At 37.4% G+C, this 22,179-nt stretch overlaps 1 protein-coding gene across 1 annotated transcript in view; it reads left to right on the top strand.

The window, feature by feature from the left end:
* The window catches only part of zzef1 (zinc finger, ZZ-type with EF hand domain 1), a 281,144-nt gene that overhangs the window by 117,967 nt on the left and 140,998 nt on the right, over positions 1-22,179 (top strand). The window contains exons 20-22 of the mRNA XM_028807021.2: positions 10,233-10,354; positions 12,579-12,701; positions 14,814-14,983. Of these exons, the coding sequence (XP_028662854.1) occupies positions 10,233-10,354; positions 12,579-12,701; positions 14,814-14,983 (415 nt within the window). The remainder of the gene's footprint in view (positions 1-10,232; positions 10,355-12,578; positions 12,702-14,813; positions 14,984-22,179) is intronic.

Genomic DNA, 22,179 nt, shown 5'->3' with positions numbered 1-22,179 from the left:
TAGTGATTCATCAGTACGGTAACTTTCATTCAATACTACCGATTACTATAAAAAATCTAGAACCATTATGTCTTCTGCATTTTGTTAAAAAGTATAATTTTTGTGACATCCCTTGGAGGAGAAGAAGTGATGAGTAGAAGTCGTCTTTGAAAAGAAATTCATATGCATCTTGTGGTGCTTGGTCGGTAGCTAAGTAGAGCAGCACTGAGCCAGCACTTAGATTTTAGGAGTAAAGCCTCACACATTGGCAGTGTGGATGATGCTACCCATTAAATTTGTCTTTGTTAACTTATTTTACGGTTTATTCTTTATGTTGATGCTAATGGTTAAAAAATAAAGATTGTATTGGGCATAATGCACAGTAGCTACATTTTTTTTTCTTTCATTTTATTAAAATTGTATTCTTTCATTCAAATGCAGTATTCACATAGGAAATCAAGCAGTTACCAAGAAATATATCACGTGTATATGTATACAGTAATCCCTCGCTATATCGCGCTTCGCGGCTTCACTGTATCGCGGATTTTATATGTAAGCATATTTAAATATATATCGTGGATTTTTTGCTGGTTCGCGGATTTCTGCGGACAATGGGTCTTTTAATTTCTGGTACATGCTTCCTCAGTTGGTTTGCCCAGTTGATTTCATACAAGGGACGCTATTGGCAGATGGCTGAGAAGCTACCCAACTTACTTTTCTCTCTCTCTCTCTTGCGCTGACTTTCTCTGATCCTGACGTAGTGGGATTGAGCAGGGGGGCTGTTCGCACACCTAGACGATACGGACGCTCGTGTAAAAATGCTGAAAGATTATCTTCACGTTGCTACCTTCTGTGCAGCTGCTTCGTGAAGCGACATGCTGCACGGTGCTTCGCATACTTAAAAGCTCGAAGGGCACGTATTGATTTTTGCTTGTTTGTTTTTCTCTGTCTCTCTCTCTGTCTGCTCCTGACGAGGGGGTGTGAGCTGCCGCCTTCAACAGCTTTGTGCCGCAGTGCTTCGCATACTTAAAAGCCAAACAGCCCTATTGATTTGTTTGCTTTCCTCTCTCTTTATGACAGTCTCTCTCTCTGATGCGCACTCCTTTGAAGAGGAAGATATGTTTGCATTCTTAATTGTGAGACGTAACTGTCATCTCTGTCTTGTCATGGAGCACAGTCTAAACTTTTGAAAAAGAGACAAATGTTTGTTTGCAGTGTTTGAATAACGTTCCTGTCTCTCTACAACCTCCTGTGTTTCTGCGCAAATCTGTGACCCAAGCATGACAATATAAAAATAACCATATAAACATATGGTTTCTACTTCGCGGATTTTCTTATTTCGCGGGTGGCTCTGGAACGCAACCCCCGCGATGGAGGAGGGATTACTGTATATGTGTGATACACCTATATATGAATAGTGAGAAAAATAAACTTTTGAATTTGCTTAGCAGTCACTTGCTATACACATTGATTGCTTAGCAATTGCCATCTTTTCTTTAGCGGTTGTTAAATATCATGCATCTGAAAATAGGTTTTTTGTTTTTGGACTGGTATTAATGACTTGCAGACATAGACTTAGAAAGAATTTGGTTAAAGTTAGCCTAGTTATTAACCAAATCATTTGTTATTTCATTGTGTGCATTTTGAAGGTGATCAGCGCGGTAGCATGGGTTCCTCATGGGTGCACTGTGCTAGGTTTGAATCCCACAGCCAGTCAAAGTCTATGTGCAGTTTGCATGTTCTCCCCATGTCTGTGTTTAGGGTGGGAGTACTCATCTCATATCGCCAAAGATGAGCAGTGTAGATTAACAGACCAATCCAAATTAGTTCCAGTGTGCGTGAGTGGATTCAATCTTACATTAATAAAACCGCTTATTTTATTTTCCCTACTGTGTTTATTGCAGTGATTGTGGTGTTATATTGTAGATTAGCACGAGCCTGTCCTGTATGATATGCTGGTAATTTTTTATAATACAGGTGCCATGCTGAGAGAAGTCTTCAAGGAAACAAAAAATTAAAGGAACACTTTGAAAGCACATCGGGTTTCAATGAAAAAAAAATCATGCTGGCTATCTATACTGATTAATGTGTTATAAATGAAAGGATGCCACATTGTTTGATGGAAATGAAAATTATCAATCTACAGTGGGCGGAATTCAAAGACACCCTAAAAATCAAAGTGAAAAAATGATGCAGCAGGCTAGTAAATTTTGCTGAAATTTCATTGTAGCAACACAAAATTGTACTCCGTAGTTTGTATGGCCCCCCAATTGCTTGTATGCATGCCTGACCACGTTGGGGCATGCTCCTAATGAGACGATGGATGGTGTCCTGGGGGATCTCCTCCCAGATCTGTACCATGGCATCACTGAGCTCCTGGACAGTCTGAGGTGCAACCTGGCAATGTCGGGTGGACTGAAACATAATGTCCCAGAGATGTTCTATTGGATTTAGGTCAGGCGAGCGTGGGGGCCAGTCAGTAGTATCAATTCCTTCATCCTCCAGGGACTGTCTGCATACTCTCTCCACATGAGGCCGGGCATTGTCGTGCACCAGGAGGAACCCAGGACTCACTGCACCAGCATAAGGTCTGACGATGAGTCAGAGAATTTCATCCTGATACCTAATGGCAGTCAAGGTGACGTTGTCTAGCCTGTAGAGGTCTGTGCATCCCTCCTTGGATATGCATCTCCAAACCAGTCATGCTGAACAATATTACAGGCAGCATAACATTCTCTACGGCTTCTCCAGACCCTTTCACGTCTGTCACATATGCTCAGGGTGAACCTGCTCTCATTTGTGAAAAGCACAGGGCGCCAGTGGTGGACTTGCCAATTCTGGTATTCTATGGCAAATGAGCACAGCAACAACAACAACAACAACATTTATTTATATAGCACATTTTCATACAAAAAGTAGCTCAAAGTGCTTTACATAATGAAGAAAAGAAGAATAAAAGACAAATAAGAAATTAAAATAAGACAACATTAGTTAACATAGAAAGGAGTAAGGTCCGATGGCCAGGGTGGACAGAAAAAACAAAAAAAAACTCCAGAAGGCTGGAGAAAAAAATAAAATCTGTAGGGGTTCCAGGCCACGAGACCGCCCAGTCCCCTTTGGGCATTCTACCTAACATAAATGAAATAGTCCTCTTTGTATTTAGGGTTCTCACGGAGTCACTTGATGCTGATGGTTATACAGACTTCTGGCTTTTAATCCATCCATCATTGTTGGAACATCATGGTGCTTTGGGTAGATGGTGGTGGCACAAGCCACCACCAATAGGACACCGGAAAAGAAAACAGAAGAGAGAGTAGGGGTTAGTACAAATTTTGAATGAATAGTTATTATAATGAATTGGATATACAGAGTGTCAGGATTAAATTACAGTGAAGTTATGAGAAGGCCATGTTAAAGTAATGTGTTTTCAGTAGTTTTTTAAAGTGCTCCACTGTATTAGCCTGGCGAATTCCTACTGGCAGGCTATTCCAGATTTTAGGTGCATAACAGCAGAAGGCCGCCTCACCACTTCTTTTAAGTTTTGCTCTTGGAATTCTAAGGAGACACTCAGTTGAGGATCTGAGATTGCGATTTGGAATATAAGGTGTCAGACATTCCGATATATAAGACGGGGCGAGATTATTTAAAGCTTTATAAACCATAAGCAGAATTTTAAAGTCAATTCTGAATGACACAGGTAACCAGTGTAGTGACATCAAAACTGGAGAAATGTGTTCGGATTTTCTTTTCCTGGTAAGGATTCTAGCAGCTGCATTCTGCACTAACTGCAAACGATTGATGTCTTTTTTGGGTAGTCCTGAGAGGAGTGCATTACAGTAATCTAGCCGACTAAAGACAAACGCATGAACTAATTTCTCTGCATCTTTCGATGATATAAGAGGTCTAACTTTTGCTATGTTCCTTAGGTGAAAAAATGCTGTCCTAGTGATTTTATTAATATGCGATTTAAAATTCAGATTACAATCAACGGTTACCCCTAAGCTTTTTACCTCCGATTTGACTTTTAATCCTAATGCATCCAGTTTATTTCTAATAGCCTCATTGTATCCATTATTGCCAATCACTAAGATTTCGGTTTTTTCTTTATTTAATTTGAGAAAGTTACTATTCATCCATTCTGAGATACAGGTTAGACATTGTGTTAGCGAATCAAGAGATTTGGGGTCATCAGGTGCTATTGATAAATACAGCTGTGTGTCATCAGCATAGCTGTGGTAGCTCACGTTATGTCCCGAGATAATCTGACCTAATGGAAGCATGTAGATTGAGAAGAGCAGCGGACCCAGGATAGAGCCTTGTGGAACACCATATAGAATATCATGTGTCTTTGAGTTATAATTACCACAACTAACAAAGAATTTTCTCCCTGCCAGGTAGGATTCAAACCAGTTTAAGACACTGCCAGAGAGGCCCACCCATTGACTAAGGCGATTCTTAAGAATATTATGATCAATAGTGTCAAATGCGGCACTCAAATCTAAGAGGATGAGAACAGATAAATGGCCTCTGTCTGCATTTACCCGCAAGTCATTTACTACTTTAACGAGTGCAGTTTCTGTGCTGTGATTTGTTCTAAAACCTGACTGAAATTTATCAAGAATAGCATGTTTATTGAGGTGCTCATTTAACTGCATAATGACTGCCTTCTCTAGAATTTTACTTAAGAAAGGCAGGTTAGAGATGGGTCTATAATTTTCAAGAGAAGAGGGGTCGAGATTATTTTTCTTAAGTAGGGGTTTAACTACCGCAGTCTTAAGACAGTCTGGGAAGACCCCCGTATCTAATGACGAATTTACTATGTCAAGAACATTATCAATAAGCACACCCGATACTACTTTGAAAAAATTTGTTGGTATTGGGTCAAGGGCACAGGTGGATGGTTTCATTTGAGAAATTATTTTATGTAAATCAGGTAAATCTATCCTAGTGAAAGACTCTAATTTATTTATTATGGAGTACTGGGGTTTCGGGGGATCCTTAGTGTTGGGGAGATATACTATGTTATTTCTAATATCATTAATTTTTTGATTGAAAAATACAGCGATAGCCTCACAGGTTTTACTGGAAGTACTTAGAAGGCATTCCTTTGAGTTACCTGGGTTTAACAGATGATCAATTGTCGAAAATAACACTCTGGGATTACTAGCATTGTTATTTATAATCTTAGAGAAATAGCAGCGCCTCTCAAGACGGACTGTGTTATTGTATTCTGTTATTTTAACTTTTAATATCTCATAGTCAATAGTTAGTTTAGTCTTCCTCCATTTACGCTCAGCTCTACGGCATGTTCTCTTTAAATCAGACACTCTTTGGGTCTTCCAAGGTATAACAATGCTAGAAGATTTTTTAACTGTCTTTTCAGGTGCAACTATGTCAACAGCAGCCCTCATTTTAGTATTAAATCTTTCCACCTTACTATTTACATTCTCCTCGCTATTATAGTTGGCACTATAAACGGACTGATTGGTTAGAATGTTTGTAAGTTTTAAAGTTGCTGATGAGTCAAAGAAGCGTTTTTTAACAATATGCTTCTCATGAGTGTTTTCTATCATTATTTCTATATTAAAAAGTAGAAGAAAATGGTCTGAAAGACCCGTATCAATGACCTGCTTTATATCAACTTTTAGTCCTTTAGTAATTACTAAGTCTAACGTATGACCTGCTTTATGTGTAGGCTGATTAACGAGCTGTCTCAAATCAAAAGAGTCCAGGAGGTTCATAAATTCTTTTACTTTTTGGTCACATTGATTATCTACATGAAAATTAAAGTCGCCGACTATTAAGAGTGCGTCATAGTTCGTAATTAAGATTGACATCAAGTCAGAGAATTCCTCAAAGAAAGACGCGTTGAATTTAGGAGGTCTATACACGGATAATACTAGAACGTGAGAATCTCCCTGAATAACAATGGCGAGATACTCAAAAGACTTGAACTTACCAAAACTGATATTTTTACATTTTAACCTGCTAGAGTAAATGTTTGCTAGCCCTCCACCTCTCTTTCCTTGGCGATCAGCACGAGTAAAACTGTAATCCGGAGGCGCAGATTCGATTAAAACAGCTGCGCCATCTGAGCTAAGCCACGTTTCACTTAGTGCAATAAAATCTATTTTTTTTTCACTAATAATGTCGTTGATAAAAAACGTCTTGTTAGTTAAAGCTCTAATATTTAATAGTGCCATATTCAATGTTTCGGAGGAGCAGAGATGAATACTATGTGCGTTATTGATATAGGGAACAGGAATTAAGTTATTTTTATTAGCGCCGCTCTGCGTGTATTTTTTATTTAATCTATGATCTGTTTTTACAGTTTTAATACATTGTTCATCTAAAGTAGTAACTTTAATTAAATTATTGGCGTTTATGCCGTATTGCCTAGATTTTCTATGTGCATTAAGATTGGTTATTACAGTATTTATGTTGCGCACTTTTATGGAAGATTTTTTTAAACAATTATCATGACCAAACACAGGAGTGGCATTTCGGAAGGGGTTAAAAGCAGAGATAGATAGTCAAGATAAACGAATTACCTTCGCTATGTTTTTGGAGAGGACCCGGGCGCCGAAGCTGTTCGGATGCAGGCCATCTCGCTTGAAGAAACGCGGTCTTTCCCAAAAGAGATCCCAGTTGTTAATGAACCCGATGTCTTGATTCTTGCAGAAGCCCTGCAGCCAGTTGTTTAAACCAAGCAGACGACTGTAATACTCGTTTGATCGTCTGACGAGAGGGAGTGGACCCGAGATGAATATCTTTGCCGATGGGGTCCTCTCCTTTGTGTCTTTAATTAATGCAGTGAAGTCTGCCTTGAGGATCTCCGACTGTCGGTGCCTTATGTCATTTACGCCAGCATGTATAACAATGGCTCCAACTGCCCTGTTCTTGTAGATCGCCGGCGCACGTCTCGTCACATCTCGGACACGAGCACCGGGAAAACAAGAAACAAAAGATTTTCTATTAGGGCAAGTGATATTGAGGTTCCTAACAATAGAATCACCTACCACAATTACATCACCAGGAGCTGAAGGCGAACTGGGGACGCTTAGAGGGTCAAACCGGTTCTGGGTTACGATGCTTGCCTGTGCCGATGGCGGTGTTCTGGCCTTGAACCCCCGCCTGCATAGCTGAAATACACCGAGGTCATCATCGGTGTCGCTCCTACGAGGCGCGGGGGTGAAGGTGACTTGCGCGGCACAACGCGGGGTTGATGTTACGCCGATAACAGATGGCGAGGACGGTTTATCCAACAGCCGAGCCTTCAGATCTCTGAGGTATCTTCGTCTGGACAGAAGATTCTGAATCTGTTCATCGAGTGCCTGGAGTTCCTCGACTACAGTTGCAATGCGATTCACCTCACTGTCGGCCATTGTCCGCTTCTGCTTTGCTTCCGCTTCCGCTTCCTGCCCTAGGAAAAATGAGAGAGAGAGAGAAGGTGAGAGAGGACATGCAGGTGATCCACAGGGCCCACTAGAGAATGTCAGGCCCTCAGGCCACCCTCATGAAGTCTGTTTCTGATTGTTTGGTCAGAGACATTAACACTAGTGGCCTGCTGGAGGTCATTTTATAGGGTTCTGGCATGGCTTATCCTGTTCTTCCTTGCCCAAAGGAGCAGATACCTGCCCTGCTGATGGGTTAAGGACCTTCTACGGCCCTGTCCAGCTCTCCTAGAGTAACTACATGTCTCCTGGAATCTCCTCCATGCCCTTGAGACTGTGCTGGGAGACACAGCAAACCTTATGGCAATGGCACATATTGATGTGCCATCCTGTAGAAGTTGGACTACCTGTGTAGGGTCCAGGTATTGCCTCATGCTACCATTAGTGACATGGACCATAGCCAAATGCAAAACTAGTGAAAAAAACAGAAAAGATGAGGAGGGAAAAATGTCAGTGGCTTCCACCTGTTAAACCATTCCTGTTTTGGGGGTAATCTCATTGTTGCCCCTCCTCACTCACACGCCAGCCTCCGTTTGAGTTTCTGTACCTCTCGCCACGTGTTTCAGCGTAACTTGCCTCCGCTTACCTAGCGATACCTGTTTGTTCAGCAGACATTATCATCTAACGATTGTTAAGGAGTAACCTTTGACATTTTTGACAGAGAGATCACAGCTACGTGTGTTTTAGATGGTACCTGCTCATTGACAGAGATATCACGGCCACATGCTTTTCTCCCTACACGGGGACGCTCTCCTATCAGAGCTGAATACAATCAGATAAAGTGTCAACATTTGACATTGGAGTGTACCTACCTTCCGCTTGGCCAGTGATACCTTAACAACTTTTTACATTTTTGGCAAAGAGGTCACAGCTACATTCTTGCACCTGATAGCAAAACCAAAACCAAAAATATTGTATACCAAGAGGTCCTCGGATATGAAAGCTATCAATATAAATTCTTCTCAATACAAATTATTACATTTTTTTTTTAAATTAATTTTTAAAGTTTGTCCTGTTTCAATATTATGTGGGGGACAGCTAGTATATATACTAGGGTGCTCTGCCCCTTCTTGCTTCGCTCGCCAACCCCCGGGTGGGTGCTACATGCTACCTACTTCGTGGCTCTGCTGCTCACGTATGGGTAAGTGGATGTACAATTTAAACAGATTGTTTTCATGGGAATTGTTACATGTGCATACTAGACCTAACTATTTTGCATTACATCGAGTAATTAACCATAGTAAAAAATAGCAAAACCTAATAAACTGAATGAAAATTGTTTCATGTTGAGTTAGAGGTGTTCGTTGCATTATGTTTTCATTCAGTTTGGCTTTAAAATTAAAATGCAAATACTTTTTAAACTTATACTTTTACTGTAAAACTTCAGTAAAAACAATATTTGTAATTAACTTTTCGTCAATATCGTATTGAATTTTGATTCTGTGTTTAGCGTTACATCGTGACAATGCAACGTATAACTGCCCCTGAGTGAATATCGTTTCTTTCTGTCTAATAAATAAACCGACATTTTCGAGTGTTTCTTCCTGTGATTTGGAAATTGTAAATGTTTTAATATGAATGGCATATCAAGATCTCCTTTGGTGCCTAATGTTATCCGCGGAAGATGTACTACATTACCTTTCTTGTCGCCTCTGAAAATTTTACATTAGAGTTGTTCGACTAATTTTGAATACAACTAATCTTGTCCTATTGCATAGCTCATCACTCATATATAAATTACGCAGTAACATTACGATACATCCTTCTTTCAACATTAGGCACCAAAGTAGTTTGGACAGTGTTAACGGTTGTAGATATTCTATATTTCTGTATTCTATATATATTTTTCTATATTCTATATTTTGTAAGTTGATGTTTTCATCTATGACACGCATTTAACCAACTTGCCGTGTAACCAATCGACAATTTTCGCGTTAATTCGTTTCACGTCTCGGTGTTAGGATTGCGCATGTATTCATTTCTTCTGTTGATAACCCTTCGGGATGAAATTCTTCAATAAGATTTGGACATAATAAGTCTTTTATTGGGAACTTAAAGTGAGGAAAACATAAAAATTTAAAAGAGCTGAGGGTGAAAGAACTGTCTGACAAAAGCATCCACACCAATGAGAGGTGAGAGGACCGTGGGCATGGGCTGTTAACCGGAAATGGTTGAGAGGAGGGCAGGGCGCCATCTACCAACATGAAAAAATCTCTTGGCAGTAGTCTTGTCTTGTCTCAAAATTTTCTTTTATAATGGAAATATGATATATATAAAATCATATTACAGTATTTATGCAGTCACTGATTTCCTTTGTACATTTCAAGATACTTGCCCAATCATCTTGGCTGAGGCTATCACGATTGACCTTTGCTGCCCTGTTATTTGTAGATTAGCAAATCTTAAATTCCTGAAGTAGATAAAATTGATTGGACGTTTGAAAAAGCATACTGTATGTCATTGTTAGAGTGTGGCACCAGGTGTCTTTTTTTTACGTAGAGAAAACAACTGATATGTTTTATACTATTAATGATCAGTTCTGACATTGTTCCATAAGTACAGATAATATAGTGATTTTTTTTTTTCATCCCGTCTTAAAGCAAGATCCTGGATTTTCATGACTTCACCTATTCTTAATATACAATATTAGTAAGAGAATGGTGCAATAGTATGCTTTGGACTTTTAGATATTTACAGCTACTAAAATGTGATTTACTCATTTTTTTTATATTTGTCATTTCAGGATTCTGTACATTAATATTTTTTTTTTTGTTTCCTTTATTAATGTTTTTTCTCTAGATGTTGAGCACTTTGTGTCTAACACACACAAAACGTTTGCCTCCTTTTTATCTAAACACCATGGGGAGGAAATAATGGACAAACTGAGTGTTTCTGTTCTGGCCATGGCTACAAGGCAGCTGGTAATAAGAATAAGTATGGTTTTATAATCAAGTACATAATGAAAATACATTAGTGAGTTTAAAGTTCATGTAAATGCATTTCTAGTTGTCAACACTTTTATATAGAGAAGGCAATTATAATAAAAAAAAACATTCAGAAAATTTGTAATAACTAATTTCTTTAATGTTAATGTAATATGAAATAAACATGTGAACTATAAAAAGTGATTATAAACTTATTGCTTAAATATCTGAAATTGATTCAGACACTGTGCTTCACTCCATTACAGGTGCTGGTCATAAAATTAGAATATCATGACAAAGTTGATTTATTTCAGTAATTCCATTCAAAAAGTGAAACTTGTATATTAGATTCATTCATTACACACAGACTGATGTTTAATCAAATGTTTATTTCTTTTAATTTTGATGATTATAACTGACAACTAATGAAAGTCCCAAATTCAGTATCTCGGAAAATTAGAATATTGTGAAAAGGTGCAATATTGAAGACACCTGGTGCCACACTCTAATCAGCTAATGAACTCTAAACACCAGCAAAAGCCTTTAAATGGTCTCTCAGTCTAGTTCTGTAGGCTACACAATCATGGGGAAGACTGCTGACTTGACAGTTGTCCAAAAGACGACCATTGACACCTTGCACAAGGAGGGCAAGACACAAAAGGTCATTGCTAAAGAGGCTGGCTGTTCACAGAGCTCTGTGTCCAAGCACATTAATAGAGAGGCGAAGGGAAGGACAAGATGTGGTAGAAAAAAGTGTACAAGCAATAGGGATAACCGCACCCTGGAGAGGATTGTGAAACAAAACCCATTCAAAAATGTGGGGGACAAAGAGTGGACTGCAGCTGGAGTCAGTGCTTCAAGAACCACCACGCACAGAAGTATGCAAGACATGGGTTTCAGCTGTCGCATTCCTTGTGTCAAGCCACTCTTGAACAAGAGACAGCGTCAGAAGCGTCTCGCCTTTGGACTGCTGCTGAGTGGTCCAAAGTTATGTTCTCTGATGAAAGTAAATTTTGCATTTCCTTTGGAAATCAAGGTCCCAGAGTCTGGAGGAAGAGAGGAGAGGCACAGAATCCACGTTGTGTGAGGTCCAGTGTAAAGTTTCCACAGTCAGTGATGGTTTGGGGTGCCATGTCATCAGCTGGTGTTGGTCCATTGTGTTTTCTGAGGTCCAAGGTCAACGCAGCCGTCTACCAGGAAGTTTTAGAGCACTTCGTGCTTCCTGCTGCTGACGAACTTTATGGAGATGCAGATTTCATTTTCCAACAGGACTTGGCTCCTGCACACAGTGCCAAAGCTACCAGTACCTGGTTTAATGACCATGGTATCCCTGTTCTTGATTGGCCAGCAAACTCACCTGACCTTAACCCCATAGAAAATCTATGGGGTATTGTGAAGAGGAAGATGCAATACGCCAGACCCAACAATTCAGAAGAGCTGAAGGCCACTATCAGAGCAACATGAGCTCTCATAACACCTGAGCAGTGCCACTGACTGATCGACTCCATGCCACGCCGCATTGCTGCAGTAATCCAGGCCAAAGGAGCCCCAACTAAATATTGAGTGCTGTACATGCTCATACTTTTCATGTTCATACCTTTCAGATGGCCAACATTTCTAAAAATCCTTTTTTTTGCATTGGTCTTAATTGATATTCTAATTTTCCGAGATACTGAATTTGGGGCTTTCATTAGTTGTCAGTTATAATCATCAACGTTAAAAGAAATAAACATTTGAAATACATCAGTCTGTGTGTAATGAATGAATCTAATATACAAGTTTCACTTTTTGAATGGAATGACTGAAATAAATCAACTTTGTCATGATATTCTAATTTTATGACCAGCACCTGTATGTTGTGATAACGTTTCACTCAGCACATTGGGAGAATCAAATATTGATTTTCCTTTGAAAATAAAGAATTTTAATTTTTGTTTATAGTTTCAACTATGCTGATTAAACAAATGCTATAGTTGATTCAGTGCATGTTGTGCTGAATGAATATTAATTAATAATTTAGTAATTACACATTTTTAAAGGTTGCATGTAAGTTGAGCTAAAATATTTCCAGGCAGTCTGTTTTGTAATATTGAGATATTGATTTATAAAATCTTGTAGTATCTGTAGTCTATTGCTAATATCTAATTTTCTGGATGCTGTAGTAAGTAGTCAGTTACAGCTTTGTTTGATTGTTTCTGCCTTGAAATTTTCTGCTTTTAAGGTTGTTTTTCTTTTGGAACTTTGCTCATTGGAAATACCTCACTGCTCTCTACTGCACACTTTTGCATCATTGATAGACTTGTTAAAGCAGCTGTGCAGTGACACAGAAGACACTTTTTCTAAGGTAAAATATTTTCTCTGCGATTTATGAATATTGCATGATTGGTTGAAAATTTAATTAAGAATCTTAATTTCTGAATTTTAGGAGAAGGAATTGGAAAGGTGTTTTATGAAAGTCAGTGCCAACACTTCAAAATGCATGTGCCAGTCCTGTATGGACAGTTGAATGTCTATATAACAGTACAAATGCATACACCAAAGGATTGATTTGTAGATTACATGCAATCTTGACGTCTTACATATTTGTGGTGTTTCATTTATATACTGTGACTCACATGACTACACTATGGTATTGATTTGTAAGTAACATGTGTTACATTGTACATTACATTGTACAAAATTCTTACTGGTAACCTAGAAAACAGTATTTACAATTTTTGTCATGGATCCATTACATAATACTGTAGAAATTGGATAAACAATACATGAAACATTTTTTTTATTGACTGCATAACTATTAAGTCTTATATATTGGAGTTATTTTAACAAATTGCTTGAATATTATAGTTGATTTGTAGTCCTCTCTGACGTATATATATTTATTTTATACTCCAAAACCACTACAAAGTTGGGTTGGCAATAACTATATTTACAGTTTTTCCCTTCCTTAGTGGTAGTACAAATAGCAACCGACACATGTTAGAGATATGTCACTTTATGCAGATTAAGTCATTATGTATTGTTTTTGTTGTGAAACTCTGAAAAATGCAGATGATTTGTAGCATGGCACTTACACAGAAATAAATATTTTTTTAATGTTGTATTCCCTTAAATCAGTAAGTTTCATTTTTTAAGATCAAAATATTGATTCCCTAATGCAGGAAAATATCTCATGGAAGGCCCCCTAGGCCTTCGCAGTCTTTTGTCTCTCACAGGATATACATTCAACTACAGTTATTCTCGCAGGCCAATTTACAGACACCAGCTAACTTAACACATATACTTAGGATGTAGTAGGAAACTGGAGCTACTGGAGAAGATTCAGGTGGACATGAGTAGAGCACAAAAAAACTTTCCAAAGACAATAATCAAACTGAATTGAACCCAGTCACTGGAACAGAGGCAGCAATAATAACTGACCACAGTGATATACCCATTTATAGTCTGAATCTAAATGTATATAATGCAAAGTTAACCGACTCACTAACTCATCAACAGGAACAGTATCAGAAATTTAAAAATCAGAAGTTTGACACGATGGTACATCTAGGGCATTGTGGGTTCGCTTCCCGGTTCCTCCCTGTGTGGATAGCACTTTGAGTATTGAGAAAAGCGCTATATAAATGTAATGAATTATTATTATTATTATTATTATTATTATGTATTCACTAAGAAGCTTCTTTTCGATATACTGTATTATATACTGCCTGTATAATATAGGCAGTAATATTATTGCCTAATCTTAATTGTTTCTCTTTTCTTGTAACTTTCTCTTGGACATTTTCTAAAACACTTTGAGCTACATTGTTTGTATGAAAATGTGCTATATAAATAAATGTTATCAATATTTAGGTGTTAAAAAAACTATTTGTCCAAAAATTTCTAAAATGTCTTCTTGTTTTTGATTGCAGTTTGGTGACTTTTCAGAAAAAGCAAAATTAGCCAACACTTTTTTTTATTGTTGATATTTCTCATTAATCATGCCCTAGCAAGTGAGGCATTTTAACGCATCATATAACCTGTTTCACCACAGCACTGACATCAGTTTCATAGAGAAAAGAGGTGTGCAGGTTTAACCAAATGAAAGCTGATTGCAGAAACAACGTGAAAGGAGCAAATTTCAGTGAAACCAAAAGAAGGCTTGTTTAGAAAGTGCTTTCGTGATGCTGTGGCTGTGAGTGTAGTCCATTTTGGGCAACTGATCCAGTAAGAATGGTATACAGTCTAAATTACCCCAATCTTCATTAACAATATGTTGATACAGTATTTTTTGGGGCTGACCTTGGACTAGGTTTTTATATGTGCAAATATAGCTAAAGTACAATTAAACAATAATTTTGGAGTCTTTATTATTAAAATTCTGGCATGTCAACTTAAAACATGGTTTGCCTGAGAAAGTGAATTTTTATTTCTGTATGTTTCAAATTATTCTTCAAAACCTTTGTGTATATTTTAGAAGGATATAGACTGTTGCCAGCAGTCCCAACAGCCTATTATTCTCCGAACTTGGAATATGGAGTCCTCTCACAATTATGAAAATAATCTGCATGAAACCACTGTTTTTGTGTGTCCTGGTGCAACATCCTTTGAAATTGAATTTGATGAGAGATGTGAAACAGAAAAGAGGTAATTTATTTTTTATATTTCTGCAGTAGAGTGATTCAATTAATCTCTTTTTAAAAGTTATAGTGGTTGAACATAGGATATTTTATTTATTTTTTTCTTACCTTATCAAATTGTTTAGAAACATAACTGGCACAGCAGTCTTATTGCAGAAGTTTCAAGAGGCTGCTATACTCATCTGATTATAAGGATGCACACTAGTGGTAATGAGGAATTTTAGACCATTGCTCCTTAAACTGTTTCAGTTCATTGATCTTTTTGTTATTCCTTATGTGAACAACTCTTTTCAGGTATTGTAACAGTATCTCCGTTGGCTTGGCTCTGACTTGGCCAATTCATGCATCACAGAAACAAATTTATAATCCAGTCAAACATTTTTTTTTCCAAATTTGCTTTGAACCACTAAACTACGTAATGCCATATGTGTCCACTGTGTGCCCAAAAAACAAAACACAGATTTATCTCATTCACGTGCTACTTTTGGAGATTACTCATATTTTTCTCCCTTGCAGTCAGTTACTGTTGCATCTTTAGGATGTTCTCTATTAGTGAGTAACACGGTGCTAGTTTTGGACCTCTGTTACAATTTCATGCCATTAGTACTGAACACCAACGTCTCTTGAAACCATAAAGCGCACAAAGTACCAGGTATATATAAAGGTTATTATTGTTATGCACATTTTCTATGCTCAAACGTCTAGCTGAATGTTGCATTATATCAATTCAATATAGGCTTCCTGTGTTGATTACACTTTAATATATCAAGCTGAAAAGTAATTTGTTTATTGGTCATTTATTAGGTTCTACCAGTTTATATTTCAAAGCAAACTTTATTATCTCACAGTAAAGAATACATTTGGTTACTTGTTATTGTCACTCATTGCAAACTAAATTATATTTTTTAGCAGAGATATTTGTCCTAAGAGATATGTAAATGCTATTGTTTCTTTAAGACAAAGTGGGGATTGCCTAATTTTGCTAAGATGTTAGAGCCACTCAAATTTTCTCTACTAAAAGAGCAGAATATACAAAAATACTGAAAGCTATACGCCCCTCCCTCACCAACACTGCAGAGGGACACTTGAGTGGCTGATCATTAGCCAACATTTATTTCCTGAATTTCATTTGTTAACCAGAGATGTTAATTAAAGATGAGCTGACATATCTCTAGACTTGGCCTGGAATTGCATTCATCTTACACTTGGAATTACAAGCTAAAGCTTACTCTGGTGTTCAACCATGCACCAATAAAGAGATATTGACCTGAATTTAGAGATGATTCTAGTGCAATTTACAGAATGTAAATCTTCCCTTTGTAAACTAGTTACATACATCTATTCACTTTCCTTGGGAATTAAAGAGTCATATTTTGCCCTGTGACACATCTAAGAACCTAAAAACAAATTGAGAAAAGTAAGATTGTACCTCAAAAGGGACATAAACAAAGAAAACGTGGCAAAGAAAGTGTGTTATATGTCAAACAAAGTTCATCCCTTGAACCCTAAATAATATCAACACTAGTCCCACACAGCATGGGACATGTCCTTTTAACTCTTGGTATTTTAAAACTGCTTCATCTGTATCAAGATAAACTAGAACTCTAAGTAATTATTAAACAGTGAGCAAGAAACAAGTAATAGCATAATGATTTAGGTGTCTCTCAGCTAATGCATTAAGCACAAAAGGCTACCCAAAAAGCTTGTAAAATCAAGAAACATCTGAAATCCTCAAACTAAAAACAGCTTCTTTTGTGTTGCCTACATTTGTCTTGTCAGTCTTGCATTCCATTTTCTGTGTTGATATATAGTTTATTATTTATTTATCCACATATTTATTTATTTAAAGAGCCTCTGTAAAAAGCCAAATTTCTCCCTGTGGAGAAATAAAGTTCTACCTCTCTCTCTCTCAGCCTTGTGTTTATCAGTGCTTTGGAGGATTCCATTTTTTGAAGCGTTATTTATTTTCTTTGATATATGTTTAACAGCTGTCTATAATAAAAATAAACCCAACAAATATGTCTCATTAATTATTGACTTTGCCTAAAGCAAAGTGGATAATTAAAGTTTCAGTTGGCTAACATCAAAAAATCTGTTCCTTTTCCCACCAGATATATGCTTTTAAGTTGTAATCGAAATACTCTTCGGTAAAATGTGTCATAATTCTTTCACAGTTTGAAGCAATCTTAGATTTTTTCCATATAGTTTTTTTTCTGTAGTGTAGTCATTTTGTTCAGACTTTTTCTCAGTTAATGTTTCTGTTTTTTTCTTGTTGGTGTTTTTTACAGTATGGTTGCATTTTGTTTTAATATTTTTAGAATTTGCCAGATGGAGTATGGTTGATATAGTCTACCTTTAGACCCCTCCCTTCTCCTCCACCTTTTCCTACTTTAAATTGTCATTAGCATAATTCCACGATTTCAGTCATGTTTAATTTTCTTATCATCTTAATAATTTCTAGTCTAATGTACATCACTGGGAGCTTGTAAGAGAAACTGAACAAAAATCTGATTTAAAGGTTTTTTTGTAGTTCTTAAAAATAAATGTTGTTCTTGTCATGATATTATAAAAGGATAAGTGTCTGTGTGTTTGTCCAGTTGCTGTGTCTGTCTCATTCCAAAACATGGCACATCACAAACATTTTAGTAATAAAATGCATTCAATTTGTTCTTCCAATAGATGCCACGTCACAAACCTTAACACTGCTTTTACGAATCCCATAACAAAAAACATGGAGCTCTAAAAATTCTAATGCCAAGGTTTGTGTTGATTAAATTTCAACCCATCTTAGACAATTAGCACAGATAGTACATTTATTTTACACCTTTTTGGTGACTACAATGTTAGAGCAAATGAATCTAAATGTTCTGTTTGCAAAATTCCCAAGCCAGTTTAGAGAAAGGTAAATTCTGCCAAAGTGAGTACTTTGTGAAAGTGAAGAAAAAGGGAATAACTACTGCAGATATAATGCAGTCTTCCACTTTGCATTGTATGGTGTGAGTAGTGTTATGGCTTTGACATGTATCATCTCTTCTGGATTTAGGTAACTTGTATTTATTGATCACATAAGCAATGGCTGTTGCAGCAGAATTATTTTATAAGCTTACAGAAACCTATTTTGTCCCTGTGGAGAAAACTCTCCTCGTAGACTCAATGGCCAGTACTGGATCATCCATCAAACTACTCTAATATTAAACTGATTAAATTAGTCTCCTGTTTTGCTTCAGGTTAAGCAGGTGTTTCTTTTGCTGTAATAAACATTAAAATCAGAAACACTGTCCTACTGATTAACAAAATAACGCATGAAGTCTAGTGATATCATCAACTAAATGAAGGTCTGAAGCAAATGTCACATGCAATGGGTCTGCAACCAAATACAGCTTTATTCTACTTTACCTTTAGGTAATTTTTTCTACTACTTTATTTCAGACTGCAGAAGTCTACATTAAAAAATAACATGTATATGCTGTATTTTTATTGGTATTTTATCTCCTCATCTCAAAACTGTGTGAAGGAAAAATTGTTTAATGTAAAAGAGATATCTTGACCAATGTGTTCCTGTACATTTTGAGGGCAATGAATGTAATATATGTACAAGCCTTTAACACTAGAATTCCTGGAGCCTACGAAAAAACTCGTAATCCCGGACCAAATAAAATCCCTTCGCACCTCTACCATCAGCGACTTTTACTTTGTAAATACATCGATTAGCACAAGCAGCCTGCTGTTCCATTCCCCCTCCTCGACGGAGCTCAGCTCGGGTAAAAAGTTCTGCCAGCTCCAGCCAAAGCTCCTTATCTGCATGTGAGTTGTATAGGGTAAATAATACAGTATATCATTATTTGGAATATATGCATTTCATGTGTGTTCATTGTCTACATAGATCTGGGTAAGTGTAGGATGAAAGGAAATGCGAGAAATGCAAAAAATACTGAACACATACCTAAAGCAGAAACTTTTTCCATGTTATACTAATAATGGCGTGAAGTGTATAATGTGTGAAGACTTTAGTCCAAATATCAAATAAACACATGTGCTTTTATTCAAGAATATAACCAAAGAAAAAAAAAAGCATTCAATTTACATGTGGCTGTCAATAAGTTAATAATTCAAACTCAAATGTCAATCGACAGGGAGTTTACATGTATTCTTGAATGGTGCAGAGGTAAAAACAAGTGACTTATAACCCGAAGGTCCCAGGTTTGAGACCAGGCCCTCCACGTTTTGAGTAGTGAGCTGCTATTATTATTATTATCTCTACAACTAGGGGGCTCTGCCCCCTGTGCGCTGCGCTCGCCAACCTGTGTGGGAAATACGCGCTAGTCATTTTCCGGATCTGCCTCTTGTGATGATTCGTGCTATGCTTTTGGATAAACACAAATATCAACTCTGTGTTTGATACCTCTGTCTTTCAAAACTATTATTGCTTACAATTCGTCACATGTTGGTTTATTATATATGCCAGCATGATCTGTCAGATTCATATAGAAATCCAAGAAAACTTCTTTGTCCATGTTTTTCAGATAAATTTCACGTAAAGTGCGATACTTTTGGACGTATGGATTTGTATCCATTATTGGCTGTAGAATTTCTAATACGTCTGATCGTTTAACTCTTTCGATTCAATGTTGCATCGCTTCTCCGTGATCATAAATATAAACCTGACCGAATTGTGGTTTCTTTGAAATTAAACTTGTAGTAGCTCTGTCATATCACCTATGTCCATATATTCAATCTCTTTTCGCTGTTCCGTTATTTCACCAAGTAATAATTTCCGTTTTTTAGCACTAATGCGATCTTTACTATCAGTTTTTAGAGACTTTCGAATTTTAGTACTTTCATAATCTCTACCCTACTCTGCACGTGTATCGCGCAAACATTTTTCAACCTCTTTACGACATTCTACTTTGTCTTCTACTGTTTGTCTTTTATTTCCGCCCCTGCTTGGACCCATTAGGTTTTCAGTTTATCTCTTGGCATAAAGTCTTGTCTCGCGGGACGTGAAATTCTCTCTGAAAATGTCTCGTCTTTCTGAAAAAGTCTTGTCCCAAGACGAGCTGCTACACACTGAAATCAAAGGCTTCTTCTTTTTGGGCGCATACACCGTCAGCATGGCACTGTCAGATCTAAACACTAGCGTGGCAGATTGCTTGCGTACTGAAGTGACTTTAGCTACAGGTGGAAGTCCCTGCTGTGTGGTGCAGCAGTTTATTAGCCAGCAAAAGCACTGTGAAGAAGCTGTCTGTTGCTACGGTCCTGACTTTGTCCACTCTTATACCGGTCATGGGACCTCGTATCTTTGATTGCTGGTACAACAAATAGTTCTGAGCAGGCATCAGCCACAGCACTGCTCTTGTGAAAAGAATGGAGATAAAAGCTATCAACTCGGAGAGAGAGAGGGAGAGGGAACTTTTACAAGTAGCCAAAATTTACACCGGGTGTTACAGACTCGAATGTATGTTTTTATTATATTGTAGAAATAATAATAATAATAGCAGCTCACTACTCAAAACGCAGAGCACCCGGTCTTGAACCCGGAACTTTCAGGTTATAAGGCACCAGTTCTTACCTCTGCACCCTTCAAAAATATGTGTAAACTCCCTGTCGATTGACATTTGAGCTTGAGTTTTTAACTCATTGACAGCCACATGTAAATCAAATGCTTTTTTTTTTTCCTTTGGTTATATTCTTGAATAAAAGCACACATGTTTATTTGATATTTGGACTAAAGTCTTCACACATTATACATTTCATGTCATTATTACTATAACATGGAAAAAGTTTCTGCTTTAGGTATATGTTCAGCATTTCTTGCATTTCCTTTCATCCTACACTTACCCAGATCTTTGTAGACACAGAACACGCATGAAATGCATGTATTCCAAATAACTATATACTGTATTATTTACCCTATACAACTCCAGATCTCACACACAGATAAGGAGCCTTATCTTGAGCTGGGAGAACTTTTTACCCTAGCTAAGCTCTGTCAAGGCAGGGGATTAGACAGCTTGCTGCTTGTGCTGATCGACACATTTACAGAACAAAAGACGCTGATGGAGAGGTGTGAAGGGATTTACGGTGGGCCAGGATTTTTAGTTTTTTTGTAGGCTTCAGGAATTCTAGTGTTAAGGACTTGCATTATATCTACTTTGTTACTCTAGTTCAGGGGTCCCCAACCCCCGGTCCGCGGCCCACTATCGGTACGCAGCCGTTTGATAGCCGGGCCACGAGAGAACTGCCGGCAACGGCGACTCACTCAGACTTTTCAGAACGCTTGGTGGGCGGGGCTTTGCAGCGGTGCAGGGAGAGGAGAGAGACCGAGGTGAGAGACTATTACAACAAAGTATTTTTATGGTCCCGACAGTTTCCCCATATGACATCAGTCTATAGAAATCACGTTACTATGAAGTACATTCAACAGATACTTTCATTACAGCGAAGTGACCTTGAAATGCTTGAACGAATCATCCACAGAGCAGTTAGATCTGTAGTCGCAGCTCAGTTGTGCACGTTTGCACAACGATCCCCAAACAGAAACATTGTAAAAAAATCTCTTTCTTCGAACTTTCCTCGTACTGTTTTTTTTTTTTTTTGCTGTTTTTGTTGTCTGTGGTTTTCATTGATTCCTTTTGCTTATTGCTTGTCAACATTTGAAAAACATCCACTGGAATTTAACTCATTGTCACCCTCCTATAGACATGGCAGACACGAAAAAAAGATTGCAGTGTTAATGTTTGTGATGTGCAATCTGTTGGATTGGCAAATGTAAAGCATATGTCTTTGTTATATGCAAAAAAAGAAGAAAAATCTCAGATTGCAAACGTATGCGAACTGCTTAATAACTTTAATAATACAGTGGAACCTCTAGATACGAGTTTAATTCGTTCCAGCACTGAGCTTGTATAGCGAATTTCTCGTATCTAGAACAAACTTCCCCATTGAAAATAATGGAAATCCAGTTAATCCGTTCCGCACCCCAAATATATTAACATAAAAATCAATTTTCCTAACAAATAACACTGATAAATTATATATACTGTAGTCTACCTTTAATAAATAACACTGGTAAATAATATAACTGATTATTAAAAGAATCAAAACAGGTGTCCAAAGTGCAGTAGAGCATTCAGTAAATCTTTAAATAAATAATCCTTAAAACAGTTGTGAAGTGGAGGTTTAAATTACACAAGAATAACAATC

Source organism: Erpetoichthys calabaricus, chromosome 8 (genome assembly GCF_900747795.2).
Source record: "Erpetoichthys calabaricus chromosome 8, fErpCal1.3, whole genome shotgun sequence".
Taxonomy (NCBI): Eukaryota; Metazoa; Chordata; class Cladistia; order Polypteriformes; family Polypteridae; genus Erpetoichthys; species Erpetoichthys calabaricus.
Note: the sequence above shows the minus strand (reverse complement) of the source record. Positions and strands in the feature narration are given on the sequence as shown.